This window comes from Capsicum annuum, chromosome 2 (assembly GCF_002878395.1).
Source record: "Capsicum annuum cultivar UCD-10X-F1 chromosome 2, UCD10Xv1.1, whole genome shotgun sequence".
Lineage (NCBI taxonomy): Eukaryota > Viridiplantae > Streptophyta > Magnoliopsida > Solanales > Solanaceae > Capsicum > Capsicum annuum.
In genome coordinates this window covers 108,252,001-108,279,621 of record NC_061112.1, presented here as the reverse complement: position 1 = coordinate 108,279,621, position 27,621 = coordinate 108,252,001, and the positions used below count along the sequence as shown (strand labels likewise).

General features: G+C 38.8%; 2 protein-coding genes across 19 annotated transcripts; both read right to left on the bottom strand.

The window, feature by feature from the left end:
- Window positions 1-836: 836 nt before the first annotated feature.
- Window positions 837-12,023, bottom strand: LOC107858940 (glutathionyl-hydroquinone reductase YqjG). Of its 3 annotated transcripts, none has more exons than XM_016703758.2 (6): window positions 11,848-12,023; window positions 9,743-9,967; window positions 9,488-9,664; window positions 9,170-9,394; window positions 8,918-9,046; window positions 837-1,373 (listed from the first exon to the last, which is right to left on the bottom strand). In XM_016703758.2, exons 1-6 carry the CDS (start codon window positions 11,941-11,943, stop codon window positions 1,140-1,142), a joined length of 1,086 nt encoding a protein of 361 aa, XP_016559244.1. In that variant the 5' UTR covers window positions 11,944-12,023; the 3' UTR covers window positions 837-1,139. The 3 variants fall into 3 exon arrangements, with proteins under 3 accessions (XP_016559244.1, XP_016559245.1, XP_016559246.1); XM_016703759.2 differs by having other exon boundaries at window positions 9,743-9,980; window positions 11,848-12,002; XM_016703760.2 differs by having other exon boundaries at window positions 9,743-9,962; window positions 11,848-11,971.
- A 2,524-nt stretch (window positions 12,024-14,547) lies between these two features.
- Window positions 14,548-25,196, bottom strand: LOC107858938 (pentatricopeptide repeat-containing protein At4g19890). 16 transcript variants are annotated; one of them, XM_016703750.2, is made up of 5 exons: window positions 22,755-25,195; window positions 22,442-22,681; window positions 20,947-21,005; window positions 15,808-15,980; window positions 14,548-15,641 (listed from the first exon to the last, which is right to left on the bottom strand). In XM_016703750.2, exons 1-2 carry the CDS (start codon window positions 24,989-24,991, stop codon window positions 22,672-22,674), a joined length of 2,247 nt encoding a protein of 748 aa, XP_016559236.1. In that variant the 5' UTR covers window positions 24,992-25,195; the 3' UTR covers window positions 14,548-15,641; window positions 15,808-15,980; window positions 20,947-21,005; window positions 22,442-22,671. The 16 variants fall into 16 exon arrangements, with proteins under 16 accessions (XP_016559236.1, XP_016559241.1, XP_047262402.1 ...); XM_016703755.2 differs by lacking the exon at window positions 20,947-21,005 and having other exon boundaries at window positions 14,548-15,413; window positions 15,537-15,641; XM_047406446.1 differs by lacking the exon at window positions 20,947-21,005 and having other exon boundaries at window positions 14,548-15,413; window positions 15,537-15,638.
- Between the last annotated feature and the right edge of the window lie 2,425 nt (window positions 25,197-27,621).

Here is a 27,621-nt window from a genome sequence, read left to right as displayed (position 1 = left end):
ATAGTTCATTTTGGGCTTAGACCCGCACAAATTTGTACTTCGGTCTAGGCCACATCTAGCCCAAAAAATGCACTAACCATATAAACATGAGCTATACTTTATAAAATTCATTACATTTATCTTCTAATTCATATGTGAAATTCGCCTAAAGTATCACCTGCACCTCATCTTCATAAGTTTACTTTGCTAGTCAGTTTGAATCACCCACATCAGCCGGCCCTCCATCACGGCATCACACAACCTGTTTTTTAGCTGATGCATATTGCCTAATCCAATGTGTTTCCTATATATGAATATTGATGACTTTAATTTTACCTCTTAAAAGAGTTATGTCACCAACCCTAACCAGAAACTCTTTTAAGTAGACCAACCTATCCTGGGATTATAGTCATGAAATTATAATTCCTGAACTAATTTATACCATAAAAAATGGTATAAAATAATCTCATATTGGATGGGATAAAATGAGATATCCCAAGACTAAAATTGGTACCAGATTTATACCATGTTTGGTTGATGATATAAATTAGTCCTGAAATAAATTTATATCTTCAATCAAACATGATATAAATTTAGTACCAAACTTAACCATGGAATATCCCATGTACCAGACGATTTAGAGTTTAGTATTCAGGTACAACATTGGCATCATGCTCTCATGGGTGTTCAAGTTATTATATAGAGCAACTTGACATCAAACAGGTCATCTGATTTATCATGTTACAAGAAGTTGTTTCTTTTCAAGACATCTTTTTCAATTTTCCATGATCTTTAAATTCAAGATTGATTTACTTATATGCAAAAGACTAATGCAGTAAAGGGGATACATAACAGTGTACAGAAAACTTTCACAACTTACATCTCATATTATTAGACAATTTTACACACTATAAAACTGCAGACTCACAAGGCATTAAAAGGTGTAGCAACAACAAACGGCAAATGTAGCAGCAGCTCTTGTTCAACTCCTCACCTTAGAAAAGAACTAGCACAACTACATCTCTGATTATTAGATAATTTTACACTGTAAAAAGCCAAAATATTGAGACAGTACCAACGGTAGCAACTCCACATACTTCTTTAACAGGGGAACAAGATGACCCAACTTCGAAAATGCATGCCAAGATTATGAAGCGTTCCTACTTAGAGAACTTCTCTCGATCATGTGGAGAGGAATAGTCAATATTTGGACCCTGGGGAATGATTCCAAAAGGATTGATGGTGGGATGGCTCCCATAGTAATGCTTTTTGATGTGTTCCATGTTGACGGTACTGCTCATGCCGGGTATTTGAAAAATGTCTTTGGTGTAATTAAACAGATTTGGATATTCACGAAGTAGCTTCTTATTGCACTTGAAGTGGACAACATAGACCTGTAACAATCAAGCACCACATCGATCAATACATGAACATGGAAGGGAAGGGATGAAAGCCCTACATCAGTTCATTTGGCCACAGTAAAGTATTTGTCCCATACTCATGCAATGATGAAATTAAATTTTCACTAACCAACTTCATAGGGAGACAACTTTACTGTTGCTCCAAGGCTCTCTTTCTCAATGGTCATTCTGAATGTTCCTTTTTAAACTTTTTTTTTGGAAAAGAGGTATGTTTGACTATGCTCTCTCTATCGTAGTCATCAATCTTACATCATGAGTAATCTCCTTTTGTCCTGTTGTCAGTAGTACCAACAGAAAAATGCAAGAACTTGAAAGAAATAAACTAAAGATTTCTCTTTTCCGTCCTCTTCCCCCGAGAAATTAAGAATTGAAAGGCAACACAGATAACAAGGAGAGCATCTTAAGCATGTATAAATTCTTCTAAGACAATTCTCTCATCATTTATCCCACGTATGTGTCAGTCATTTCTTATTCTTATCCACTGTTGTATCCGTAACTATATCCATTCACTGATGTTGTGGATTGTTAGCGATAAATCCTGCCACAATAATAATATTTGTGGTAATACAGGCAATAAATACGAAAACAACAATAACACGGTTAATCAACAAGAGCGATAATGACACCAAGACTTTTACACCAACAATAACACTACCGCTTGTTTGGTAAGCAACATAGAGTTTTATTTCAGACATTGTCTGATAGACTGCTTCTCTACTTCTTCGGAGGTAGCAGTATGGACTGCGTACATCTACCCTCCCCCGACCCCACTTTGTGAGAATACACCGGGTATGTTGTTGTTGTTGTATTGTCTGATAGAAAATTTAATGTACTTGATCTGACATATTTTGATATTTATCGTCCAATGGAGGTAGAATCGATGGGCGGTAACAAATATTTTGTTACTTTTATTGATGATGCTTCACGGAATTTGTGGGTTTATATCTTGAAAACCAAAGATCAGGTATTTCAAGTGTTCCAGAAGTTTCATGCTCCGGTGGAAAGAGAGATGGGTCGAAAGCTAAAGCGTCTTCATACTGACAATGGAGGTGAGCACACTTCAAGGGAATTTGAAGAGTATTGTTCAAGTCATGGGATCAGACATGAGAAGACAATTCCTAGAACCCCACAATACGATGGTGTAGCTGAGCGAATGAATCGCACCATTGTTGAGAAGCATGCTCAGAATGGCTAAACTGATACGATAAAAACTTGGGTCGTACCTAAAAACAGTCCACAAACTAGATTAACAAAAACTTGGGTCGTACCTAAAAATTCTCTTATTGGGTTTCCATGTAAAAATCTTGGTGTCATTATTGCTCTTGTTATTCTTGTTGATTAATCGTGTTATTGTTGTTTCCGTATTTATTGTTATTGTCAATATTGCTTTTCACTGAAGATGGGCTTGGACGAGGAGGAGAAAAAGAGATTTTAGGAGGTTTTGAATGAGGTGGTGAGAAGCGTGCCTAGTTCTGAGAAGATTGTCATTGGAAGGAATTTCAATGGGCACATCGGGTTTTGGCGAGGCTATGATGATGTACATGGAGGCTTTAGTTTCGGGGATAGAAATGATGAGGGAGCTGCTCTTTTGGATTTTGCGAGGGCCTTTAGGTTGGTGGTAGTGAACTTGATTTTTTCGAAGAAGGAGGACCACCTGATTACCTTGCGGAGTGCGGTAACCAAGACCCAGATTGACTTTTTGCTGCTTAGGAAGGGGGATAGAACGTTGTGTCAGGACAGTAAGGCCATTCCTGATGAGAATCTTTCGACCCAACATACGCTTCTGGTGATGGATGGACTTGGATATCAAGAAGGGCAAGAAAAGGAGGGGTGGGGAGGATCGACTCAAAATTAAGTGGGGTTGCTCGACTCCGGTTAGTGCTTTGGAGATGGGGGAGAAGTTGACGGCGATGGGGGTGTGGGAGTGTAGGGGGACGTTGATAGTATGTGGAATAGGGCTGCCAGTTGCATTAAGGAGACAGCTAGAGAGACGTTGAGTGTCTCAAGGGGCTGGCCCGGCTAGCATCGGGGGGACTGGTGGTGGAATGAAAAAGTTAAAAAGAAGGCGGAGCCTAAAAATGTGGCTTATGCTAAGTTGGCTGAGAATAAGGATGAAGAGGAAAAACGGGAAAACAGGGAGGAGTACAAGCTAGCGAGGAAGTAAGCTAAGTTAGCGGTTACGGCAGCTAAGACGACAACTTTTGAGAGGTTATATGCAGGTTTAGAGGAGAGAGGCGCGAAGAAGAGGTTGTATAGGCTGTGGCTAAGGCTAGGGAGCAGAAGGTCCCTGACCTTGACCAAGTGAAGTGATGACAAAGTATTGGTGGAGGACATTCACATTAAGAAACGGTGACTGTCGTATTTCCATAGGCTCTTAAATGATGAGGGGGACAATGACATTGTGTTATGGGAGCTGGAACACTCTGAGGGGTGTAATGATTCTGGTTATTGTAGACGTATAAAGGTGGAGGAGGTCTTTGAGGCTACTCGTAGGATGCGTAGGTGTAAGGCGACGGGGCCTGACGAGATCTCGGTGGATTTTTGAAAGTATTCAAGCATGAGGTGGCTGATCGATCTGTTTAATGGGATTTCCAGGACTGCGAAGATGCCTGAGGCTTGGAGATGGAGTACGATGATTGCTCTATACAAGAACAAGGGTGACATTCAGAGTTGCAACAACTACAGGGGCATTACGTTGTTGAGTCACACTATGAAGATGTGGGAGAGAGTGGTTGAGGGGAGTTTGAGGAGGAGCATGTCTATTTCGGAGAACCAGTTCGAATTTATGCCCGATCGCTTAACGACAGAGGCAATTCACTTTGTGCGGAAACTAGTGGAGATGTATAGGGAGAGAAAGAGGGACTTACACATGGTATTCATAGACCTGGAGAAGGCGTACGACAAAGTTCCTAGGGAGGTGCTTTGAAGATGCTTGGAGGCTAGATGGGCCCTTGTGGTGTACAACAGAGCGATTAAGGACATGTGCGAGGGAGCAAAGACTCGAGTGAGGACAGTGGGAGGGGATTCAGAGCATTTTCCTGTTTTGACAGGGTTGCACCAGGGATCAACTCTTAGTCCGTTTCTTTTTGCCCTAGTGATGGATGTTTTGACGCGGCATATTCAAGGGGAGGTGCCTTGGTGTATGCTATTTGCGGATGATGTAGTTTTGATTGACGAGACCCGGAGAGGTGTTAAGGATAAATTTGGAGGTTTGGAGATAAATCCTGAAGTCGAACGGGTTTGGGTCAAGCAGGACCAAGATGGAGTACTTGGAATGTACGTTCAGAGACGTGACACAGAAGGACGAGGTGGTAGTGAAGTTGGATTCGCAGGTTGTTTGTAGAAGGGATGGTTTTACGTATCTTGGATCTATGATCCAGGGAAATAGGAAAGTGGAGAGATTGATGAGGATGTCATGCACCGTATTGGGGTGGAGTGGATGAAATGGAGGCTTGTCTTGAGAGTTTTATGTGATAAGAAGGTGCCTCCTAAGCTTAAAAGTAAAGTCTATAGAGTGGCGGTCCATCCGGCCATGTATGGAATGGAGTGTTGACCAGTCAAGAACTCTCACACCTAAAAGTTGAAGGTGGCGGAAATAAGAATGTTGCATTGGATGTGTGGACTTACTAGGGGAGATAGAGTTAGGAATGAGGTTATTCGAGCGAAAGTGGGAGTGGTTTCGGTGGAGGATAAGATGCGGGAAGCGTGGTTGGGATGGTTTGGGCATGCAAGGAGGAGGGGCACGGATGCCCCGGTTCGGAGGTGCGAAAGATTAGCTTTGGATGGTTTCAGGTGGGGTAAAGGTAAGCCGAAGAAATACTGAAGGGAGGTGATTATACATGACATGGAGCAGTTACAATTTACTGAGGACATGACCCTAGATAGGAAAGAGTGGAGAACACGAATTAGGTTAGAAGGTTAGTACGTGGGGGTGAGTCGTAGCCAGTTGTGCTTTGGGGTGGCCTTGCTAGTTGTGTAGTATTTTTCTTATAGGATGGAGTCTCTAGTTAGGTGGGTTGGGGGAGGTGGGTGCTTGCGGTTTGATAATGTATCGTACTAATTTGTGGGTGCCTTATTTCTATTATTTCATCTTGTCTCATGTTTTATTACGACCTTATTTACTGTCTCTGTGTCTTGAACCGGGGGTCTATCAGAAACAACCTCTATACTTCATTGGAGGTAGAGGTATGGACTGTGTATATTTACCCTCCCCAGACCCCACTAGATGGGAAATCATTGGGTATGTTGTTGTTATTGTTGTATTACCGCAAATATTATTATTGCGGCAGGGTTTATCCCTAATATCTTAGCTCTTAAAGGTTTAACATTCAGTCCATTATTGACAAAGAAATAACAATATAAAACAAAGAGAGTCTCAATACTATTCTATATGACTTGTCTTTCACTTTATTATATGTACTCTTCTTATCATACAAAACTCTAGTCTCAATCTTCTATTTCGATCTCCCAGTAGCATGCCATTCTCTTTAAAGACCGAGCCTAGCTTTCTGAATTGTCTGCATATAGACACTGGAGTCCCATCTAATCTCACTTCACTTTCATCACTATTATGGGGCCTACACTTGCAGCATACATATTCTTACTGCTACTTATCCTAAAACATTATTCTCGAGACTAATTCTCCGTACTCCTTAGTTCCATCACCTTCAAATAGACTCAATAGCTAATATTGTCAATTTAATACTATCCTCTGTAAATAGCATATACCAATGCAACCTCCATATTATTAGTTTACTCTTCCATAATTTGGAAAAAACTAAGTATGAGCTCAATACTATCCCTGGTGGACTTGGGAGTTAGGGCTATGATAAACTATGGTAATCTCAATATGAACGATGAATAATGCGACAGAACCTGATCTAAGAGTTTAAATACTTCAGTATAAGACTAAGTTAATTGCAGCTCTCATTTTTTTCTTAGTTTACGAGTCAGAGTCATCCTCTCACTTAGCTAGGTCATTTTGAAGTGGTAAGGTGTTCATGTTTGGAAATCTTGGATCCTCTCTTAGTGTATGCTAGATTCAATTTTCAAGGGATGAGAGATCCATTATCAGACCAAAGTAAGCAGGTTTGCCATGCGAGGAGATCAACTGGTTTTGATCATATAAATGGACTTCTGAGTTGGTTCAGACTTTTGGGAGAGTAAATATTGATGTGATCTGCTCACCATGAAGGACTGATCTCCACACTAACAAGTTTGGTAGTTGCAGTAGAAAGGAGGGTTCAATATCCATGAGCATAAATTCAAAGGATTAATTCCTAATCTCCAAGTATTTAGATCTTTTATTCTGCATTTTCTTTTTGGTGGAAATAAATGTCTGTTCGAAGATCAATACTTCAAAGGCAACTACCAATTCCTTCCTTAGTTTATGAGTCACCCTCCTACTTGCTAGGTAATTTGAAGTTGTAACGTAATTGTGAAGAAATATAAGAGAAGAATGTTATTGAATTGTTGTATTTACATTATTACACTAAAATCCCATTCATAGACACTACATTCCAATCCTTTTCCTAGTAGGACACTACATTTCCATCCTTTTTTTCATATGTACCGAGATTGTTATAGATGTAATTAATACGACGACCAATGGGGAACTTGGTGGAGATATCTGCATGAAAATTGGTAAGGACTACTCGCGATGTCTGGGCGACCTTGGTTAAAAAGGAACAAACTGAAAAGATGGTCAGAAAAGTAGGAATATCGCCGGAAAGTTCATAGGTGGTCCGACTCAAGAAAATTGCTAGAAATTGGTATAAAATATATGATTCATCTCGAAATCATAAGACGAGTAGATCTTGAACAAGAAAGACACAGAAAAACTGATCGGAACAGGTTTGTGGTCAGATCTCGCTGGAGGTGACGATCTCCTGGGTGGCGCATGGAAGCGCGTGGGAGGTCGATTCACAGCGACGCTGGTTGGGGTTTGGTCATAGGGACACACTGGACCTCCTGGTGGCGCACAACACTGACGAAAAGTAAAATTATGTAAATTAGATCTGACGAGTCACCTGAAAGATGTACGGTGCTACTAAATCATATCTGAGAAAGTAGTCATTGAAAAGATGCATGGTGCTACGCAAATCAAATATGAGAAAGTAGTCATCGAAAAGATGCATGATACTACGCAGTTAAGATATCAGAAAGTAGTCACCAAAAAGATGCACGGTGGTACTCAAATAAGATAAGAGAAAGTAGTCACTGAAAATATGCATGGTAATATGGAAATCAGCTATGAGAAAATAGTCATCTGAGAGATGTGCGGTGCTAAGCAAATCAAATGTAAGAAGTCACGGAAAGAAGCACGGTGACTGCTTTCTTTGTCCTGGATGCTTCTCAAAACAGTCCTTCTCAGCATGATTATTTTTCATGCAAATAGCATTGCCCCAACGTTTGTCACCATAATCATTGGCCAACTGGTGGCCATATGATTTATCACCGCCCGCCGGCAGAAGCTTTTTTTGATTCTCTACCAAGATCACAGAGGGGCCTAACTCAACCCCAAAAGCTAGCTAACGAGGGGAGGATTGTCCAAGTCCATATAAAGAAACAACTGCCCATCCCTTCTCAGCATGATTATTTTTCAAGCATATCTTATTGCCCTAACTTTTGCTAACATAATAACTGGCCAGAAGGGCGGTTAAATGATTTATAACCTCCTGCCAGCTACGGAAACTTTTTTCTTATTCTCTACCAAGATCGTAGAGGTTCTGATACCATGTGAAGAAATATAAGAAACGAATATTACTGAATTGTTGTAATTACATTATTACACAGACCTTATTTATAGACACTACATTCTCATCCTCTTCCATGTATAACATTACATTACAATCCTTTTCCAAATAGGATTCTATACACTATAACACTATCCCTATTCCTCCTCATATTCTAACAAAAATAATGTTTGTAAATCTTGGGTACTCTCACAGTGACTGAAAGATATAATTCTTAGGAAATCGGAGGTCCATTTTCAGACCAATACAAGGGCAACACACTGAAGGCCTATTTTTCAACAACTACCAAGAGCTTAGCATGACTACTTGACAAACAAAAGCCAGTCTTTCATAGATAAGTTGCAGTTATGAGAAGATCAGCTTGTTTTAGTGGTATCGAAGGACTTCAGGGAAAAGAGTTCAGACTTTAGGGACAGTGAGTATTGATGTGATCTTCACAAAGTAAGGGGAAGACTGTCACATTAATAAATTTTGAAGTTGCAGGAAACAGAAATATCTGAGCTTTAGAATTTCAAGCATCTCAAGGTTAAATTTGAATGATAGCTTTCTGGAGCATTGCCATCCCTTCTAACATCTCAAATTAAACTATGTAGCTCAACTAATTGAACCAATGACACTGCAGTAGTAAGACAAGACAAAAAGCATTTTCCTTCCTAAATATTCCCTCTGAATTTGCCCTTTTGGCAGTATTTCTAATATTTCCAAGACTAAATAATTTAGTTTTGGCAGGTATTGGGCCCCCATAAGGAAACATTCACTTACCTCATCAAACCTAATCAGGGTGACAAACAAACGAATATCTGCTTCAGTCACTTGATCTCCACATAAGTATCTCTGCTTGCTCAATATCTCCTCACATTTGTCCAAAGCTTCGTACAGTTCTTGCACTGCCTGCAAGGACACAAAGGTAATCACTTCTAAGATAGAACTGATTGAATACCTTTAAGTTTTAAGATGTTAAGCAAATGGCTCCTCTGAGTTTTGTAGTTTACTTCTAAAGGTAGTAAAATTTACCTCCTCATAAGGCTTTTGCTTCTTCGCAAAACCACATCGATATACTCCGTTGTTTATTCCATTATATATCCAGTCATTTGTTTCATTGATTTGGGATTGCAAATGAGAAGGATAAAGGTCCAAAGCAGCATTCCCAGCTATATCATTGAATTCACTATTAAACATGCGTATTATTTCTGAACTCTCGTTGTTCACGACTGTCTTCAGTTTCTTATCCCAAAGAACCTATTAGAAATAATAAGACCATCAATCAACGGAAATATGAACAGACTAAGAAAATAAATGTTAATAAAGATTCTATTTCTTGATAAACAATACCGGAACTGTGTATTTTCCAGAATAGTTTGTACTTGAAAGCTCATACAGCTCCCTTATGCTTTTGGCTCCATTAACAGGATCAGGATCGGCTCCTGGCTCCTTGGTGCTTGATGAAGCAAAAACCCATCCCATGTGCTCATCAGTGTCCTTCGTCCTCTCCCAAATAGGTTTAACAGACTGCAAGAAAACACAAAGGAATGAGATTGTTAGGAGTCCAAACTTGTGTCCAAGATACAAGTTTATTCAACTGCTTACTGTGAAATCAATGGCTTGGTCAAGGCCTTTAATCTTCAAGTAGGCCAGGCACCTTGATGCCCATGGGCAAGCATATGATATATAGAGGTGGTACCTCCCAGATTCCACTGGAAAGCGGGAACCAGGGTCCCTTGAGATTATATTACGGAAGGTTGAAGCAGTTCTCTCAAAAGCACCAGTTGCTGACATCTCATCCAGAGCGGAACGAGCCATTTGTATACTGTGCTGGAAAAGACCACTAAGTTCAAAGAGTTAGTATAACCTTTCATCCTCTTTTACCTGAAGCATAATTGAGCAAGACAACACATCTAAAGATGTCATTTTTTTAACAAAGAACTTGAGATTTTAGAGAACTTGAATGAAGCAGTCAGCATATCAAATTGAATAGGATTAGCATGTGCTTGATATTCCTATTAGTTCAGAGAAATATACCAATATGCAAAAAATACACAATACAGTCAACATTTCATTAGATTAGTTAGAGCTTGCTTATTGTACTTATCTTTTCTGTTTATTTTTCCAATAAATTGGGTAGGCTAGCAAAATTCCCTCTCATTCTTGCTCAGATACGGATACAAAATTCATAGTGTATATCAAGAACTTATAATCTAGAAAAACACTGTAAATTTAGACTTACAATTCTTCATAAGCTGATTCGAGTTCTCTTTACCTATCTTTATCTCTGGAACCGTGCTCGATTTGCTGAAAAGGGAACCTAGACTCTAACAAAATTAACTACCAGCTAAAACCCTGAATCAGAATCACTAATTACATCCTCTTTTACCAGAAGCCTAATTGAGCATGATACCTCATCTAAAGAAGATGCCATTTTTTCAACAAAGCCGTGATACGTTCACTAATTTTTTTAGAGAAAATACAAACGATGCAGTCAATATATCCAATTGAATGGCACCGACATATGCTCCATCTTCTAGTTAGTACAGAGAAATATACCTACTGTGCAGAAAATACACAACAATCTCTTTTTCGTTAGATTAATTACAGCACTGCTTGTTATATTTCATCTTTTCTGTTTAGCAAAATTCCTTCTCATTTGTGCTCATACATGATTCTTAGTTCATCTCATGAACTTATTAAAAAAAAAGGCAGCCTGGTGCACTAAAGTTACCGCTATGTGGTGTCTGGGGAAGGGCCCCACCACAAGGGTGTATTGTACGCAGCCTTACCTTGCATTTCTGCCAGAGGTTGTTTCCAAGGCTTGAACCCGTGACCTCCTGGTCACATGGCAACAACTTTACTAGTTACTCCAAGGCTCCCTTCTATCTCATGAACTTATAATATGGTAAAACACTACACACTCAGAATCCCAATTCCCTTTACTTATCCTTTTCTCATTGTGAAACCCTGCTCAATTTGCTTAAAGGGCACCAAGAAATTCAAGAAAAGTAAACCCTTTCACACACTAACAAAATAAACTATCAGCTAAAACTCCGAACCAGTATCACGGGAAATCTTAGTAGCTCAGTTGGTTGGTTGGCTACCTAACCTTCCACCTCGTTGGTGAGGATTTGACTCCCCACATTATAATCCCCTTCCCCATTTCCATTTCCCCTACCCCCAATTTTTCTTTTATAAGAAAAGAACCAGAATCACAAGTTACACAAAAGAATATAGAAATCCTGTCTTTTTTCATTTTTCTTGATCACCATGCAAACCCACCTGAGACTAGTAAACCACAAACTCTAGAATTCTATCAAGATCAAGAACTAACCACCTTGTATAAAGAGTTTCAAAATCATAAAACCCACAAACACACAAAAAAAGCACAAACACCCACTTTTCCCATAAATCCAAATTACACAAAAGAACATAAAAAATCCTATCTTTTTTCATTTTTCTTGATCACCATGCAAACCCATCTGAGATCACCAATCCACAAACTCAATTATTCCATTAAGATCAAGAATTAATCATCTTGTATAGAGAGTATCAAAATCACAAAACCCTCAAACACACACACACACACACACACCAACTTTTCCCATAACTCCAATCATCAACACATTAAAAATTGCATAAAAACACATTCACCCCATGTAGGGGTGGTTAGAAAAAGATTTAACAAGTGGAATTAAGTTGGTTACCTTGAAAGAAAGCTGTTGCAATCCACAAGTGTGTGTCAGTGTTTGTGCTTGGATTGATCTGTTTATAAAAGGAAAATTCATACTACTTAAGTACATACTAGTTACTAATACCCGTGAAAGCCGTCCAACAAATATTTTTTGAAAATTTATTTTAATTATTAGTATGATTTATAATATTTATTTACAGATTTTATAAAAATATATAGCAAATTATTTTTTTTAGATATTTTAATTTGTTAACAATTATAATTTATAATACTTTTTATGCAAATTTTAAATATTTAAATGATCATAATAATTAATTATAGGTTATATAATAAAGTTACGATTGAAATAGCGAAACACACATATCTTAATGACTCACAATAACTAATTAGATGTGATATATCAAAATTATTATAAAAAATATTTGTGAAAATCTTTTAAATGATCATAATAATTAATTAGGAGTGATACAGTAAAATCACAAGTGAAACAACAAAGTAGATATGTCTAATTAAAAGTGATATAACAAAATTACTGTATAAAAATATTTGGGTGAAGCAGCTGAAATAGACTTATTATAAATATCTATTTTAATTTTTTATAAAATATTATTAATTTTATAATATATAAATAAAATTATAATAATTAATTAAAGATAATATAATAAAATGACGAAAAAAATAACTTATGAAGCAAGCAGGCAGAAAAAACAATCATGTTGACGACTTTTTCCTCTTATTAGATATAAAATATAAATAATAATAATAATATAATATATAATTATTAGATATAATAATATAATATATATAGAGGAAAAATGATCAAATAAAAATTGCAAAGTAATACCTGTGTTAGTCTATTTTATTTGCTACTCGTATTATCGTTGATAGTTGAATACTTTGAATCTTGAAAAGAGCACCTATAGTCACCATTTTTGTCTCTATACATAAAGTGGGAACTTATGTTGTTTTTTTTTTTTTTCTATTCTCTTTGTTGGTGACATAATTTCACCATCATATTTATTTAATTTTAATTTGATACGAACTAAAAAAAAATTAAGGTGTTAAATTAGAGGTACATAAAGATATAAAAATATTCCGTCATCGGTCTTAAACATGTATATAAAAGTTAAAATTTAAAAGTTAATAAAAATAATAATATATTCTTTTTAATTGAATTAAAAAAGGTAAAATAAATAAATTAAAACACACAAATGTATATATTGAATCAAGGATTGGGAATATTGATCTTTTGTCAAAACGAGTGTATACAATTGCACATTATAGTATTTTGTTTCATATTTAAAATTTTATTTTGAGAAGTAAGTTAATCATATATTTCAATTTATTGTATCTGCATGTTAATCAGGATTGTAGATTTTATATCTGATGCTATAAAATAGATTGCACATTATCCATCTTTGATCTAGTTACGATTTGAATAATATTTGAACGGCTACTATTTCTAAACAGAAAAAATATTTTGAAGAATTAGTAGGACTTAGACTTGAAATATTAGGGAGTTTTGAAATTCGTATTGAGAAAAATGATTAATTTATTAGCAAACTCGAAATCATGAAGAATTTCTTTCTTTATTTGACTTTGGTCAAAGTTGATGGCAAATTAGTTGGTGATAAATAATGATGTTAGGCAAATGTATGTGATGATGTAAAGGGCATTGTGTTGAACTTGTTTATTTAAGTTTGGAACAATAATGGAGTATGTTTTAAGTTGGAGCATAAGGTATGGAATCCCAAAGTTCTATTTTGCTATATACTTAACTCATCGGTTGTTCCGAAAATTTACTTAAACTCCTCAACTTAAATATGTACCTATCAGATCCTTAACCCCCATCCAAATTTGATCAAATCAGGCCTTTTTTACCTATATGGCACTCCACGTGTATTTTACTCAATGGGGAGCGCGTGAGGAATGATTTTTTGACTAAATTACGAATTAAAACGTGTCAAGTAGCACTGAGGTCCCAAAAAATTATTAATAAAATAATTTTTTTAAAAAAAGGCTCCCCACCCCCATTCGATACCCCCTCGCCCCTCTTCATCTTCTTCCTCATTTTATTTCTTAAACTTAATTCTCCTCCCATTTTTTCTACTTTTTCTCCTTTTTTATTCTTAGTTTTGAATTTATATTTGAATTTGATTTGAAATTTTTTGTTCTTAATTCGATCTTATTCTTAATTCTTTCCCGCCATTAGTTTGCCGGAAAAGATGAAAGTTTACCGGAAAAAATGAAAGCTTGCCGGAAAAATGTAAATATATTGCGTATATTATGATAAGGATAGAATCAATAGAATATAATAAAATCTTCTTCATGTCATAAAAGAGATAATTAAATTGAAACAAATACATTTTCTATCAAAAAAAGGATAATTAAATTGAAACAAATACTTTTAGAAAATGTCAAATACTTTGAAATGGGGAGAATAGTAATCAATTATACTTTAAAAATATAAATTTGAGTATATTATGATAAGGATAGAATCAAAAGAATATAATAAAATCTTCTCCATGTCATAAAATGGATAATTAAATTGAAACAAATACATTTTCTGTCAAAAAAGGGACAATTAAATTGAAACAAATACTTTTAGAAAATGTCAAATACTTTGAAATGGGGAGAATAGTAATCAATGTCAACCTCAAACGAGATGAAATTTAATTAGAAAATGTCAAATACTTTGAAATGGGGAGAATAGTAATCAATGTCAACCTCAAACGAGATGAAATTTAATTAGAAATAAGTTGATAAAGTTACATTTAATTTTCTAAAAGTGACTAGTTTATTAAAGATATCTGAATAATTGCATTCATACTCCGCAATCCTGTTTAATCTCACTTCACCTTTGTCCAAAATCCTAATTCATGTTCAAGCATCTCAAGAGTGTATATCAACAATGTTGGCCACATTGCAATCAAATTTCACAATTCACATGCACACACCTCTTTATGACATTACATTACAACCTTTACACTCCCACAAAGCTTTGTGACCCAATGGTGCCTAATAACTTCATCAAAGATCAAGCCTCCCCTCGTCGAAAAAGTGATACGTGATGTTCTTAACAGTATCGAAAAGGAAGAAAGAAATGAACAAAGATAAAGCAATACAGCTGCCACGCATTTTAGAGTGAGCTCAAAATAGGCATTTTCCAGATAGTCGAGTTTAGGAGCCTGAGTAGCATAACCATCAGCCTACCTAGGAACAACCGCATATGACCTTCATGACAGCATGTCAACAACAGCAACATTTATACGCAGTGCCATCTTTTATATACACTCCTAGTACCTTTTGCTAGCATTTTTCCCAGTACCATGATTGAGAGGCTCAACAAGTCGGAACCTTTTTCATTTATGGCATACAATTGATAGTCGCCACTCTTGGTAAACTTTATTGTTCAAAAATTCAGTTAGAAACAGAGCGAACTCAAGATTGCATTGTCAGTTCAGCAATGGAGGCAAAGATTGAGATGTCATGAGCATGCTAAGGAGTGTTGGACTAGAAATATTTCATGTATTGACACGTGGGATGACAGTTTGATGTAGCCTGTAATGCATACCACCTCTGTAAACAAAAATGTGCATGTCACTCTGTAAAGTCTGATCTCAAGAATCAGCAACGATGACACCATGATCTTGTGGAAGAGGTTTATGCATCAAAATATAAATGACGAGAAACCAAAACCACCTTCTGTACAAGCAGCTATTTCGTGATGACTTGTGCTACGGTCCTGGATCTCCTTCCATTACATATGACTTGACAGCTGCATAGTGAGCAAGCCAACAACTTCTTCTATTAAGAAGAAAGGACATAATAAGGTGATTGGTATTTGCTGTTAAATAACTGTCCCCACCAACCCCCCCCCCCCCCCCCCATATAACAGTTTCTGACAAGTTTTGTCCCCTCCCAATCTTGTGTGAACAATGATTATGTGACTATCAAAGGAAAAGAAAGACACCTGATTTTCTTACTACGAACATTTTTGTAGTTGTCAACTTCCTTAATATGAAGGGATGTTTATTGGAGCTTGTCTCTCGAGCAAATTATCACAGTAAATTCATCGAAAGAGTTTCATTCTACAACTTGCCTTGAAGAATCTTCCTCAGCTTGGCCATCTGCTTCAGACAAGATCTACAAGATCAAAAATAAAGACACACTACAAATTAGTTCATGTCTGTTGGAGCTAGGTTTCATTTCTTTAACCACAACCCAGCTGGGCCAAAATTGCAGCATACTGGTATGTCCAACTTTTCAACATTTTATTGTTTACGATACAAGTTGGAGTACTCAATAATAAGAAAAAGTTAGTCTCATCATACTGCTCATGAAATGGTTGCAAATCTGCATCCTGGATGAGCATAATTATATGTCCAACTTTTCTACTTTTTTTTGTACTCCAACTTTTGTTAGGGTCTCTCTCTCACTAGCCCCTCTCTCTCTCTAATGGCTCTCTCTCTCACTAGCCCCTCTCTCTCTCTCTCGCCTCGCCCCGGTCCACGGCCTTCGGCGCCGTCGCCGACCGTCGGCGCCGACCCGACCCGACCACCGCCGTCGCCGGTCTCCGGCTCCGTCGCCGACCTACGGCGCCGACCCGACTGCCGGTCACCGACGTACCCTCTCTCTCTTCCGCGCCCCGGTCTGCGGCCCCGTCGCCGTCGCCGACCCCCGGCCCCGACCCCCGTCGCCGAACGCCGGTTCCCCTCCCGCTGTACCCCCCACCCCCACCCCCCCTCCTCCGGCGCCGTTACAACAGTGCAACAGCCGAAGCTCGGTCTTCAGCCGCAACCGCCGCTCCATCGCCAGCAGCCGCAGATCCATCTCAGCAGCGATCCCCCGGTAGCAGGTCGACGCGGGGCTTGGTTGCCGACTTGGTCTACAAGTGAAATCTGGTGACTTCTAACCTTTGCTTATTTCATTCTTCATTCTGCATTCTTTCATTCTTCGTATTATACTAGTAATTGAGTATAGTTTGGTTGCTGGAATATTTCTTTGAATTTGTGTGAGCCTTGTATTACTTGCTGCTGCTTTACTATTACCATCGTTTATGTCTTTATATCTTTATATTCTCTTATACTTTCGCCTAGTTGTGGCTGTGGGCAGTAATGGGTGGATAGGGTCATGTTCGAGAGGGTTGGGGCGGGGGGCAGTGGTGGGGGCGGGGGATGAGGAAAGGGCGGGAGTGGGAGGGAGGCCAAGGTTTGGCCGCGGGGGGAGTAGTGGAGGGCGTGCGGGTAGTGACGGTAGGCTGAGGGTTGGGTCTTGGAATATAGGGACCCTGCAGGGCAAGGCCATAGAGCTTGTGAAGACCCTTAGGAAGAGAAGGATCAACATTGCGTGTGTTCAGGAGACCAAGTGGGTAGGGTCTAAGGCTAGGGATGTGGATGGTTACAAGCTGTGGTACTCTGGGAGCGAGAGGCGTAGGAATGGAGTTGGCATCTTAGTGGATGAAGAGCTTAGAGGTCAGGTAGTAGAGGTGAAGAGGATCAACGATAGGTTGATGACTATTAAGTTGGTCATTCGGGGGTTTACCCTGAACGTGTGTAGTGCCTATGCACCGCAAGTGGGATCGGAGGGGGAGGAGAAGATGCGGTTTTGGGAGGCTTTGGAGGAGGTGGTGAGAGGCGTGCCTAGCTCGGAGAAGATTGTTGTAGCAGGAGATTTCAACGGGCACATCGGGGCGCTACCGGGAGGCTTTGGTGATGTGCATGGTGGTTTTGGTTTTGGGGAGAGAAATAAGGAGGGGGCTACCCTATTGGAGTTTGCGAGGTCCTTTGGGCTGGTGGTGGTGAACTCGGGCTTCCCGAAGAAGGACGAGCACCTGATCACCTTTCGAAGCGCGGTAGCCAGGACTCAGATTGACTTTTTGTTGCTTAGGAAAAGGGATAGGGCGTGGTGTAAGGACTGTAAGGTCATCCCGAGTGAGAACCTTTCGACCCAACATAGGCTCTTGGTTATGGATTTGGGTATAAAGAAGAATAGAAAGAGGAGGAGTAGGGAGTGTAGACCTAGAATTAAGTGGGGCGGCTTGACGCCAGTGAATGCGTGGGAGATAGGGGAGAAGTTGGCAGGAATGGGGGTGTGGGAGTGTAGGGGAGACGTGGATAGTATGTGGGATAGGGCGGCTAGGTGCATCAGGGAGAATGCAAGTGAGGTGTTGGGGGTTTCTAGGGGCCGGGCCGGGCACCATCAGGGGAATTGGTGGTGGAATGAAGAGGTGGAGAAGAAAGTGGGGACCAAGAAAGGGGCGTATGCCAAGTTGGTGGAGAGTAAGGACGAAGAGGAGAAGCGGGTAAACAGGAAAGAGTACAAGCTAGCGAGGAAGGAGGCTAAGTCAGCAGTCACGGCAGCTAAGACGGCCGCCTTTGAGAGCCTGTATGCAGGGTTACAGGGGAAGGGAGGGGAGAAAAAGTTGTTTAGACTCGCTAAGGCTAGGGAGAGGAAGGGTCGTGACCTCGATCAGGTGAGGTGTATTAAGGGGGAGGACGGTAGAGTGTTGGTGGAAGACGGCCACATTAGGCATAGATGGCAGTCGTACTTTCATAGGCTCTTGAATGACGAAGGGGATAGAGCTATTGTGTTAGGGGAACTGGAGCACTCAGAGGAGTGTCGGCATTTTAGCTATTGTAGACGTTTTAAGGTAGAAGAGGTTAGACAGGCTGTTCGCAGAATGCGAAGGGGTAGGGCGACGGGGCCGGATGAGATACCGGTCGAGTTTTGGAAGTTCGTTGGAGAGGCTGGTCTTAGGTGGTTGACGGGATTGTTTAATGAAATCTTCAAGACGGCAAAGATGCCCGAGGCTTGGAGGTGGAGCACCATGATACCTCTCTATAAGAATAAGGGGGACATCCAGAGTTGCAACAACTATAGGGGGATTAAGTTATTGAGTCACTCTATGAAGATCTGGGAGAGAGTGGTCGAGGTGAGGCTGAGACGGATAGTGTCTATTTCAGAAAACCAGTTTGGATTTATGCCTGGCCGCTCGACGACGGAGGCAATTCACCTGGTACGGAGGTTGGTGGAACAGTATAGGGAGAGGAAGAAGGACCTGCACATGGTGTTTATCGACCTGGAGAAGGCCTACGACAAAGTCCCCAGGGAGGTGCTTTGGAGATGCTTGGAGGTGAGGGGAGTACCGCTGGCATATATCAGAGCAATCAAGGATATGTATGATGGAGCGAAAACTAAGGTGAGGACGGCGGGAGGAGACTCAGAACATTTCACGGTCCGGACAGGGTTGCATCAGGGATCTACTCTTAGTCCCTTTTTGTTTGCAGTGGTGATGGATGTGTTGACGCGGCGTATTCAAGGGGAGGTGCCGTGGTGTATGCTTTTTGCAGACGATGTAGTTCTGATAGATGAGACTCGAGGGGGTGTGAGTGACAAATTAGAGGTGTGGAGGCAAACCCTTGAGTCTAAAGGGTTCAGGGTGAGCAGAAGTAAGACAGAGTATGTGGAATGCAAGTTTAATGACGTGAGGCGGGAGAATGAGGTAGTAGTGAAGCTGGAATCACAGAAGGTAGGTAAGAGGGAGAGTTTCAAGTATCTCGGGTCCGTGATCCAGAGTAACAGTGAGATTGACGAGGATGTCTCGCACCGTATTGGGGCGGGATGGATGAAGTGGAAGCTCGCGTCGGGGGTGCTGTGTGATAAGAAGGTGCCGCCTAAGCTTAAAGGCAAATTCTACAGGGCGGTAGTCCGTCCGGCCATGTTGTATGGAGCGGAGTGTTGGCCAGTGAAGAACTCCCACATCCAAAAGATGAGGGTGGCAGAAATGCGGATGTTGCGCTGGATGTGTGGGCTGACTAGAGGGGATAGAGTTCGGAATGAGAACATCCGGGAGAAGGTTGGTGTGACACCAGTGGAGTGCAAGATGCGGGAAGCCCGATTGAGATGGTTCGGACATGTGAAGAGGAGTGGCATGGATGCCCCGGTCCGTAGGTGTGAGAGGCTAGCGTTGGATGGTTTTAAGCGGGGAAGGGGTAGGCCGAAGAAGTACTGGGGTGAGGTGATTAGGCGAGACATGGAGCAGTTACAGCTCACCGAGGACATGACCCTAGATAGAAAGGTCTGGAGGACGCGAATCAGGGCAGAGGACTAGGGCCAGCCTGAGTCGCTAGTGTAGGGAACTACGTGGTGGGGGTTTATTCCTGTTAGGAGTCCGTGTCCCATGTTTTATTATGAATCTGTGTGTTTTCCTTTGTTTTAGATTACTTATGGGTGCCGTATTTATGTTATGTAATCTTGTAACCTTGTGCTGTGCTTTACTATGTGTTTGTGTGGTACCGCGTGTCTTGAGCCGAGGGTCTATCGGAAACAACCTTTCTACTTCTTCAGAGGTAGAGGTATGGACTGCGTACATCCTACCCCCCCAGGCCCCACCAGGTGGGAATACACTGGGTTTGTTGTTGTTGTTGTTGTGACTATACAGGTTGGAGTACTCAATAATAAGAAAAAGTTAGTCGCATCATACTGCTCATGAAATGGTTACGAATCTGCATCCTGGACGAGGATGCTCTATGGAGTTAAGTTTTGAAGGGAGAACTGTGGTATGATCAACAAATGGGATTCAATGCTATATCAGGACCACATGAGCGGGGTATTGGAGGCATATTAGGAGCCTGTGGTGGAAGTAGTGGAAAAATCTGTTTTAAGAGTGACCAATGGAAGAAGAATCTCACTTTGGCATGACATTTTAATAGGAATTGCTCCTCTAAAAGACCCATTTCTCACTTTGGCATGACATTTTAATAGGAATCGCTCCTCTAAAAGACCCATTTCCTGAAATCAACCATCTGACACACAACAGAGAGAGCAAACAGTTTCAATCCAAACTGGGGAAGGATGGCATATTACACTCAGACGGAACATTAATGACTGGGAATTAACATAAAGACACTTTCCATGAAACCCTGTTAGAGATCAATCATGGCAGAAAATGTGCAAACACAGAATTGACCTTATGGAAACTAACACGGAAAACAAGAGCTACTTATATGGTGCTTCCCCTTTCATGTAGTTACACATGAAGTGTGTGTTTGTTTTGAAGTAAAAGTACACTCTGCACTTAGGACCGAATTCAATGGTGTACTTTTCTCACCTTTTGGTGCAAATCAGAATATGCAAATGAGGATGACAAGTTGCTGTGCTAGTATGTTCCTGTAAATGTTCAGGATCCTCTTAGAGCTGCTCTCATTTTAATGAAATGTTACTACTGATAAAAGAGAAATATAGTTTAATCTAACTATGTCTTTTCTTAAACAAACCAAACGTGCTTTCTCAAAAAAAAAAAAAAAAAAAAAAAAAAAAAACGTGATTTAAGAAAAAACAAAAATGACTTAAAAAAAAAAAAAAAAAAAAAAAAAAAAAAAAGAACGTGATTTAAGGAACATCAAAATTGACTTAAAAGAAAGCAACATTAAATCCAACAGCGTACACTGCAAACGAGGCTCCTCTCCATCAGACTAACTATATTATTAACATGACAAGACATAAGAAGGAAGAGTAGAGGTCACCAATCCACAGACAGATAATTTCCACATTGCTCAAACAATGTAGACTTCTGAGAGAGCTACACACTTTTGTCAAATCAGTAAACGAGCTCAGCACTTGCTTTTTACTTTTGGCATTGCCCGAGTAAAGCAGTAGCGTGACAATGATCAAGATGCAAATATCATCATTGCTGAATTCAGTATACTGAAAATGAAAAACTAGAAGTTTGAAATGACAAGTAAAAGCGAAGATTGGTAATGTTAAATCCCAGTGTCATAGTAAAAAGGTGAAAAGGTCTTCTTCTTCTTTTTCTTTCCATAAGCATACTCAATGAGAATGGAAGAGCAGAAACTTGCTCAAAACAGACTTGTTTAGTCTCTCCATCAGAATGGATCGACATACTTTCTTAATCAGTTCATTCCAAATTACTTGACCTCATTCTGTCAATGACTGAGCACCAATCTCCAACAAGTGATGACACAAACTAATGTGCCCTTCATCGTGAATGAATGACATGTTGTGGAGTAGGGAGGGTAAACTGCCTAATTTTCAAGTTGAATTTTAAAAGCGATTCATTTTTACAAAAAGAAGATAGCATATGGAAAACCTAAATGAGGTATACTACGAAACCACACTTAGATAATAGAAGAACTCGATTTGTTTGAAAAAATAACAAACTATTATTTCCTATGTAATTCTATTTTTTTATTCATTTGATATTTTCCCAGCAAACTACATTTTTACACTGCAGACCCTAATCATTTATACATAATTTTACACAACTAAATGAGAACAATATATTCAGAAGATCTGTTTCTCTAAACATTGTGTTGATGAAGTTAGATTATCAAATTGGGATGGTAGATGAGTAGAGCAAAATGTTAATTTTCTTTGGGCTACCATTAAAGAGACTATTGCACTTAGTAATGTTCTGAAATTTATATAATAAACAAAACCATTTTAAGTTTATACAAAAATAAAGCAAGAGAGCTACCTGTGGCTTTTCACAATAGCTTAGGAATACCAATATTCAAGAAATACCCAATTTAAAAGATAGAACTGGAAACTAGAAGAATCAAGAAATCAAGGAACTAAAATGATACCACGTGATGGATGGTGGGAGGATCTTTTCTTTCTAGACTCTCTAACTTCTTGCTGTTGTGTTGAATTAATCTAATCTGAGATAGATTAGTGCAGAAAATTGATCCTCATTTATGGGAATTACAGAGGGATTGTAACCTTAAGAGGATAAGGCAATCATAATAATTTGCTACTTGCACACCCGTCATAGCCTTTTCGTTGTTGTTCAGCAAGTCACAAAGATCACTCTACCTTAGATTCTCCTGGGTAAGTGAAAATCAAGCTTAATAAGCTGAATATAAACAAAATCAAGCAAAATAAAAGCCTTATACTTACGAAAAGAGCGCAACTAATTGGGCACCCACATAAAGCAAGGCACCCAAGAATTTGGTTAGTAGCACACCCATACCGATCTTAGCTTTCTGGACAGCGAAAACAAGTGAGATAACAGGCATACGTATCTTACCAAAGTCTTTCATTATCCTCTCATTCACACTGGAGACAAGGTTATAGTTATTGCTTTCATAGCACGCCGACATAAATGCTGCAAGAGTTACTCGATCTACACTCTGCTGTTTGTCCAACAGTTTATGGAAAAATAGAGCTGCTACATCCACATTCTTTTCGCTGCAAAGCTTCCTGACGAGGGTAGATACGGTTCGAATCCAAAGTTTTTTCTCTAATCTATCTAAGAGGCCCATCGCAATGGTTGGTTCATTGTTCTTGCAATGCTCATAAGCTACAGTCAACCGTGTAACTTCACATGGGGGAATCCCTTTATCAATCATTGAATTGTACAGTTCTCTAGCCTCATCCAACTTTGACTCCTTACAAAGCCCACTAATCAAAGCACCATAAGTAAGGTTATCAGGTAGACAACCATATTCTCCCATTCTCTGGAAGTACTTCTTGGCCATGGCCACATTTTTATCTCTACAATATCCGCATATCATGGAAGTACATGTCTCTTTGGTAGGTATCAAACCTAAAATTACAGCTTCCTCAAAGAGCTTTTCACTGTCTTTCATTTTCTTTTGTCTACACAAGGAAGCAATTAATGTGGTGTATGTATGCATATCAGGGCTGATACCAGCTTTAACCATCTTACTGAAAAGGGAAAAAGCTTGTCCGTTATCTCCTAGCTTGCAGCTCTGAGATATGAGAATGGTGTAAGTCACTAAATCTGGCGAAATTCCACTTCGCATACCTTTCCTCAGCATCTTATAAGCCTCCTGAACCCTTCCCTTCTTACATAGGCCATCAATGACCGCGTTATACGTAAAAATGTTTGGTGACAAACCTTTTTCATCCATCAGATGCAAGAATTTATACGCAACATCAAAGTTTCCTACTTTACAGTACCCATCAATGAGAGCAGTGTAGGTGTTGGCATTAGGGACCAACTCTTGTTCTTGCATTCTGCTCAGAAGCATCTCTGCACGGTTCAATTTCTCCTGTTTGCAGTATCCAGCTATCATGGCTGTATATGTATGCACATTAGGCTTGTAATTGTCACTCTTCACAAGTTTTAGGAATAGTCTAAAAGCTTTATCCATCCATCCCTTCTTACAAAGACCATCAATCAATACGGTATGAGTGAAAACATTTGGTTTCAAACCTTTCCTAACCATTTCCTCTAACAACTCAAACGCATGCTTAATTTTCCCTTTCTTACACAATCCATTTATCAAACATGTATAATTTATAACGTTTGGAGCCAACCCCAATACAATCAGTTTATTAAACATCCACAATGCTCTATTAACAGGCCCCTTTTCACAAAATACACTCGTGATCAAAGTACACGTCGCGTTATCAACAAGAAACCCCCTTTCTAACATTGCACTCAGCCACCTATCAGCTTCTACAACTCTTCCCATCCTACAATAAGCAACAACCATCGACTCAAAACAGAGCGAATCAGGACACACCCCTCTTTCACACATTTCACCAAACACCTTCTCAGCCATCTCAACCTCCCCTATCTCATTAACAACACTAACAACAGAATTCAAACTCCCAGCATTCAAAACCAAACCTTGATTCTGCATCTCGAAAACCATATCAACAGCCTCTTTTAACATCCCAATTTCACAAAAATTCCTCAACATAAAATGCATAACTTGATGGGCTCTCTCAAAGTTTCCATTTTTAATCAAATAAATAGCTAAAACAATATAAAGCCTCATAAAGTACCTATATTTAACATACCCAATAGCCCAATAAAAGAAACTCAATGCCAACATGGACCCTCCTTCATCTGCAAGAGAGGCAACAACAGTTATAGCTTGTTCTTGAGTCAAATCCTCAGAATTTATAGGCAATTTCAAGTTGGGGTGTGTTGATCTGAAATGGGTATTTTCTTGAATTCTACAATATGATTCAGACACTAAAGAACAGACCATTTTGACAACTGAATTAGAATGTGAAGAAGATGAAGGCAATGTGTTTGTTGTAAAAGAATGGAATTGGGTATGGTGAGGAGAAGGGTTATTATTATTAAGGAGGGGATTGAGGAGGGAAGGTGTGAAATGGTGAAGTCTGTAGAAACGATGGAAGGTAAAGGAAATCATGAAAATGGTTTATACAGATTGTTATACATCAACAACAGAGGTACAGGGGAAGTACAAACAACTGCGCCAAAAATGGAGATTACGACAAGGCGGGATACATTTTCTTGACGGTGTCATACGTGATTAGGTAGCAATTTTGATTTTCTTTTTAAAAAGAATAATCTTATTTGAGAAAATGATAAAAAATCCCTCCAACCTTTTAAAACAGAAATTACAACACCTCTAAAAACTCACACTCACATATGTATTGGAAAGTGATTACTACGCGTGTGTCATGTAATGCTACACAATATTACACCTAATATTCTATTTTTATTATAAAAAAATTAATTATTTTTCCTTTTCTTTTAATATTTTCATTTTCTATTTCCTTTCCTATTTCTGTTTCTCTTTTCTCTTTCTCTTCTCTTTAAATTCCTCAGCTTTCATTTTTCCAATGACCGGAGAGGCACCAAGATGGTGAAGAAGGTGGCCGCAAACAAATATTATGTGAATTTCAAGTCTTAGAATGCGAATCGATCTAAACCGATCAAAGAAGATGAGACACTAATGTCCCCAGCAAATGCTGAGTTTGCTGAAAGTTTTGTGAATGTGCCACATCAAAGTCATGGTAAGGGTGAAATCATATGATCCATGATATTTTCCTTGTTATCAAAAATTAACATTGTGGAACTTTAATTTATTTATTTTGATATTATTATGTTCATGACTTTAGGCTCTCTTGGGTACACACTTGTTTCAAGAATGTCTTGTTAAACACAAATCAAACAATTTATTAAAGTCAACATGTTCATAAAAAGTTTTGCACAAGTAAATTGATTTATTATACAACAATACAAATAAAAAGTGGCATTTGTCCTTTAATTTTTTTGTGGATTTTATGTTTAGACATATCCATGAATTGAAACAGAGAAATATGAAGAAGAAAATGAATTGGAGATGAGGAATTAATCTTGAATACCATTGATGAGTTCTTGAACCTTTTTGTTTTGAGAAAGAGAAGAAAAAAAAAGAAAATATATAAGGCAACAAAACCTGTTTTGAACCTTTTTGCAGAAGATTATGAATCTAAAGTTTCAATTTTAGAATGGAGGTTACTATTTAAAGTTTTGAGAAGGGAGACAATAAAATCTAAATTTCAAGCTTTGAAAATGCCAAAGAAAAAAGAAGAAGATGAAAGATTTAATGGCTAAGAAATGGGAATTTTTAAAAAAGAAAATGAAAAAAAAATTAAACTTACACGTGGGTTAAAAAATGCAGATTTGTGTATTTTAGGCAAGCTCCACGCGCCTAAGGGGTGTGTATACACCTTCTTGGACAGGTCAGCATTTCAGGGTCACAAAATATAAAAATAAAAGGTTCAGGGGGGTAATAGGTCCCCCGCAAAGTATAAGTGTGTAGTTGGAATTTGGGGTAAAGGTTGGGGGATTTTTTGACCATTTTCTCATCTTATTTAAGTCTTGAACCAACAAATAAAGTTGTTTTTATACATCACGAGTTCAAGTGATGTGGATAATCTTAAGGCTGCTATAATAAATTCATAATTATAGAATTGTTATAAAATATAAAAGAATAAAGAAGAAGGGTCGGAAATCTGGTTGTTTCTGGTGATGAAAAGAGCTTTTATCTTATGTTCAATTTATGAAAACCCAAAATGTTTATTTATAGGGAAAACTAACCTTAACTTTGTAACCATAAATAGACATATAATATATGGTAAAGTAGGTATTCACTATATATGGTAAAGTAGACATTCACTATATATGACAATACATTTATAACACTCCCCTTGAATATCTAATTGACAGATAATACGCATATAGGCTGCCTCATTAAAAACCTTACAAGGAAAATCCAGTGGGACAAAACCTCGTAAGGAAAAAAGAGTACAACACATATTAACTCCCCCTAATGATAACATCCTTGAACCTTTGCATTCCGATCTTGTGCACCATCTTCTTGAAAGTTGCAGTTGGAGGAGACTTGGTGAATAAATCAACCACATTGTCACTTGAACGAATCTGTTGTACGCTAATATCACCATTCTTTTGGAGCTCATGTGTATAGAAAAGCTTTTATGAATCCTCCCTTAAGTTGTGCTATGCATGTTGCATTATCTTCATATAAAGTCGTGGGTACTTTGTCACATTTCAAATCATATTTTTCTCGAATGAGATGCATTATGGACCTCAACCACACACATTTTCGACTTGCTTCATGAATAGCTATAATCTTAGCATGGTTCGATGAAGTGGCTAGATGGACTAGTTTGTATATCTCCAAGATATGACAGTATCCCCATATGTGAACACATTGCATGTTTAAGACCAAGATTTATGTGGGTTAAATAAATGCCCAGCATTTGCATAATCAACAAGATCAGGACTGCAATCTTTAAAATAAAATAAGATTATATGTTTGATCTCATTTCGATGTCTCTTAGTAGGAGCAAAACTATATATACCTTGCTAACAAATTGACCGAAAAAAACTATGCCATGCCTTCTAGTATTTGCAAGATACGTTAGTGCACCAATTGAACTAAGATATGGTACTTCATAACCAAAGAGTTCCTCATTCTTTTCTTGAGCTCGGAATGAATTACCTTGTTTGGTATCATTTTTAACTTAT

Bases quoted from the DNA above. Each gene is read 5' to 3' on its own strand.
- LOC107858938 (XM_016703748.2), bottom strand. From the start codon at position 24,991: ATGATTTCCTTTACCTTCCATCGTTTCTACAGACTTCACCATTTCACA.
- LOC107858940 (XM_016703758.2), bottom strand. From the start codon at position 11,943: ATGTACTTAAGTAGTATGAATTTTCCTTTTATAAACAGATCAATCCAA. The intron at 9,395-9,487 runs GTATTGTTTATC...TATTTCTAATAG, and splicing joins CTGGAAAATACACAGTTCCG to GTTCTTTGGGATAAGAAACT. The intron at 1,374-8,917 runs GTAAGTGAATGT...TGATTGTTACAG, and splicing joins CCCTGATTAGGTTTGATGAG to GTCTATGTTGTCCACTTCAA.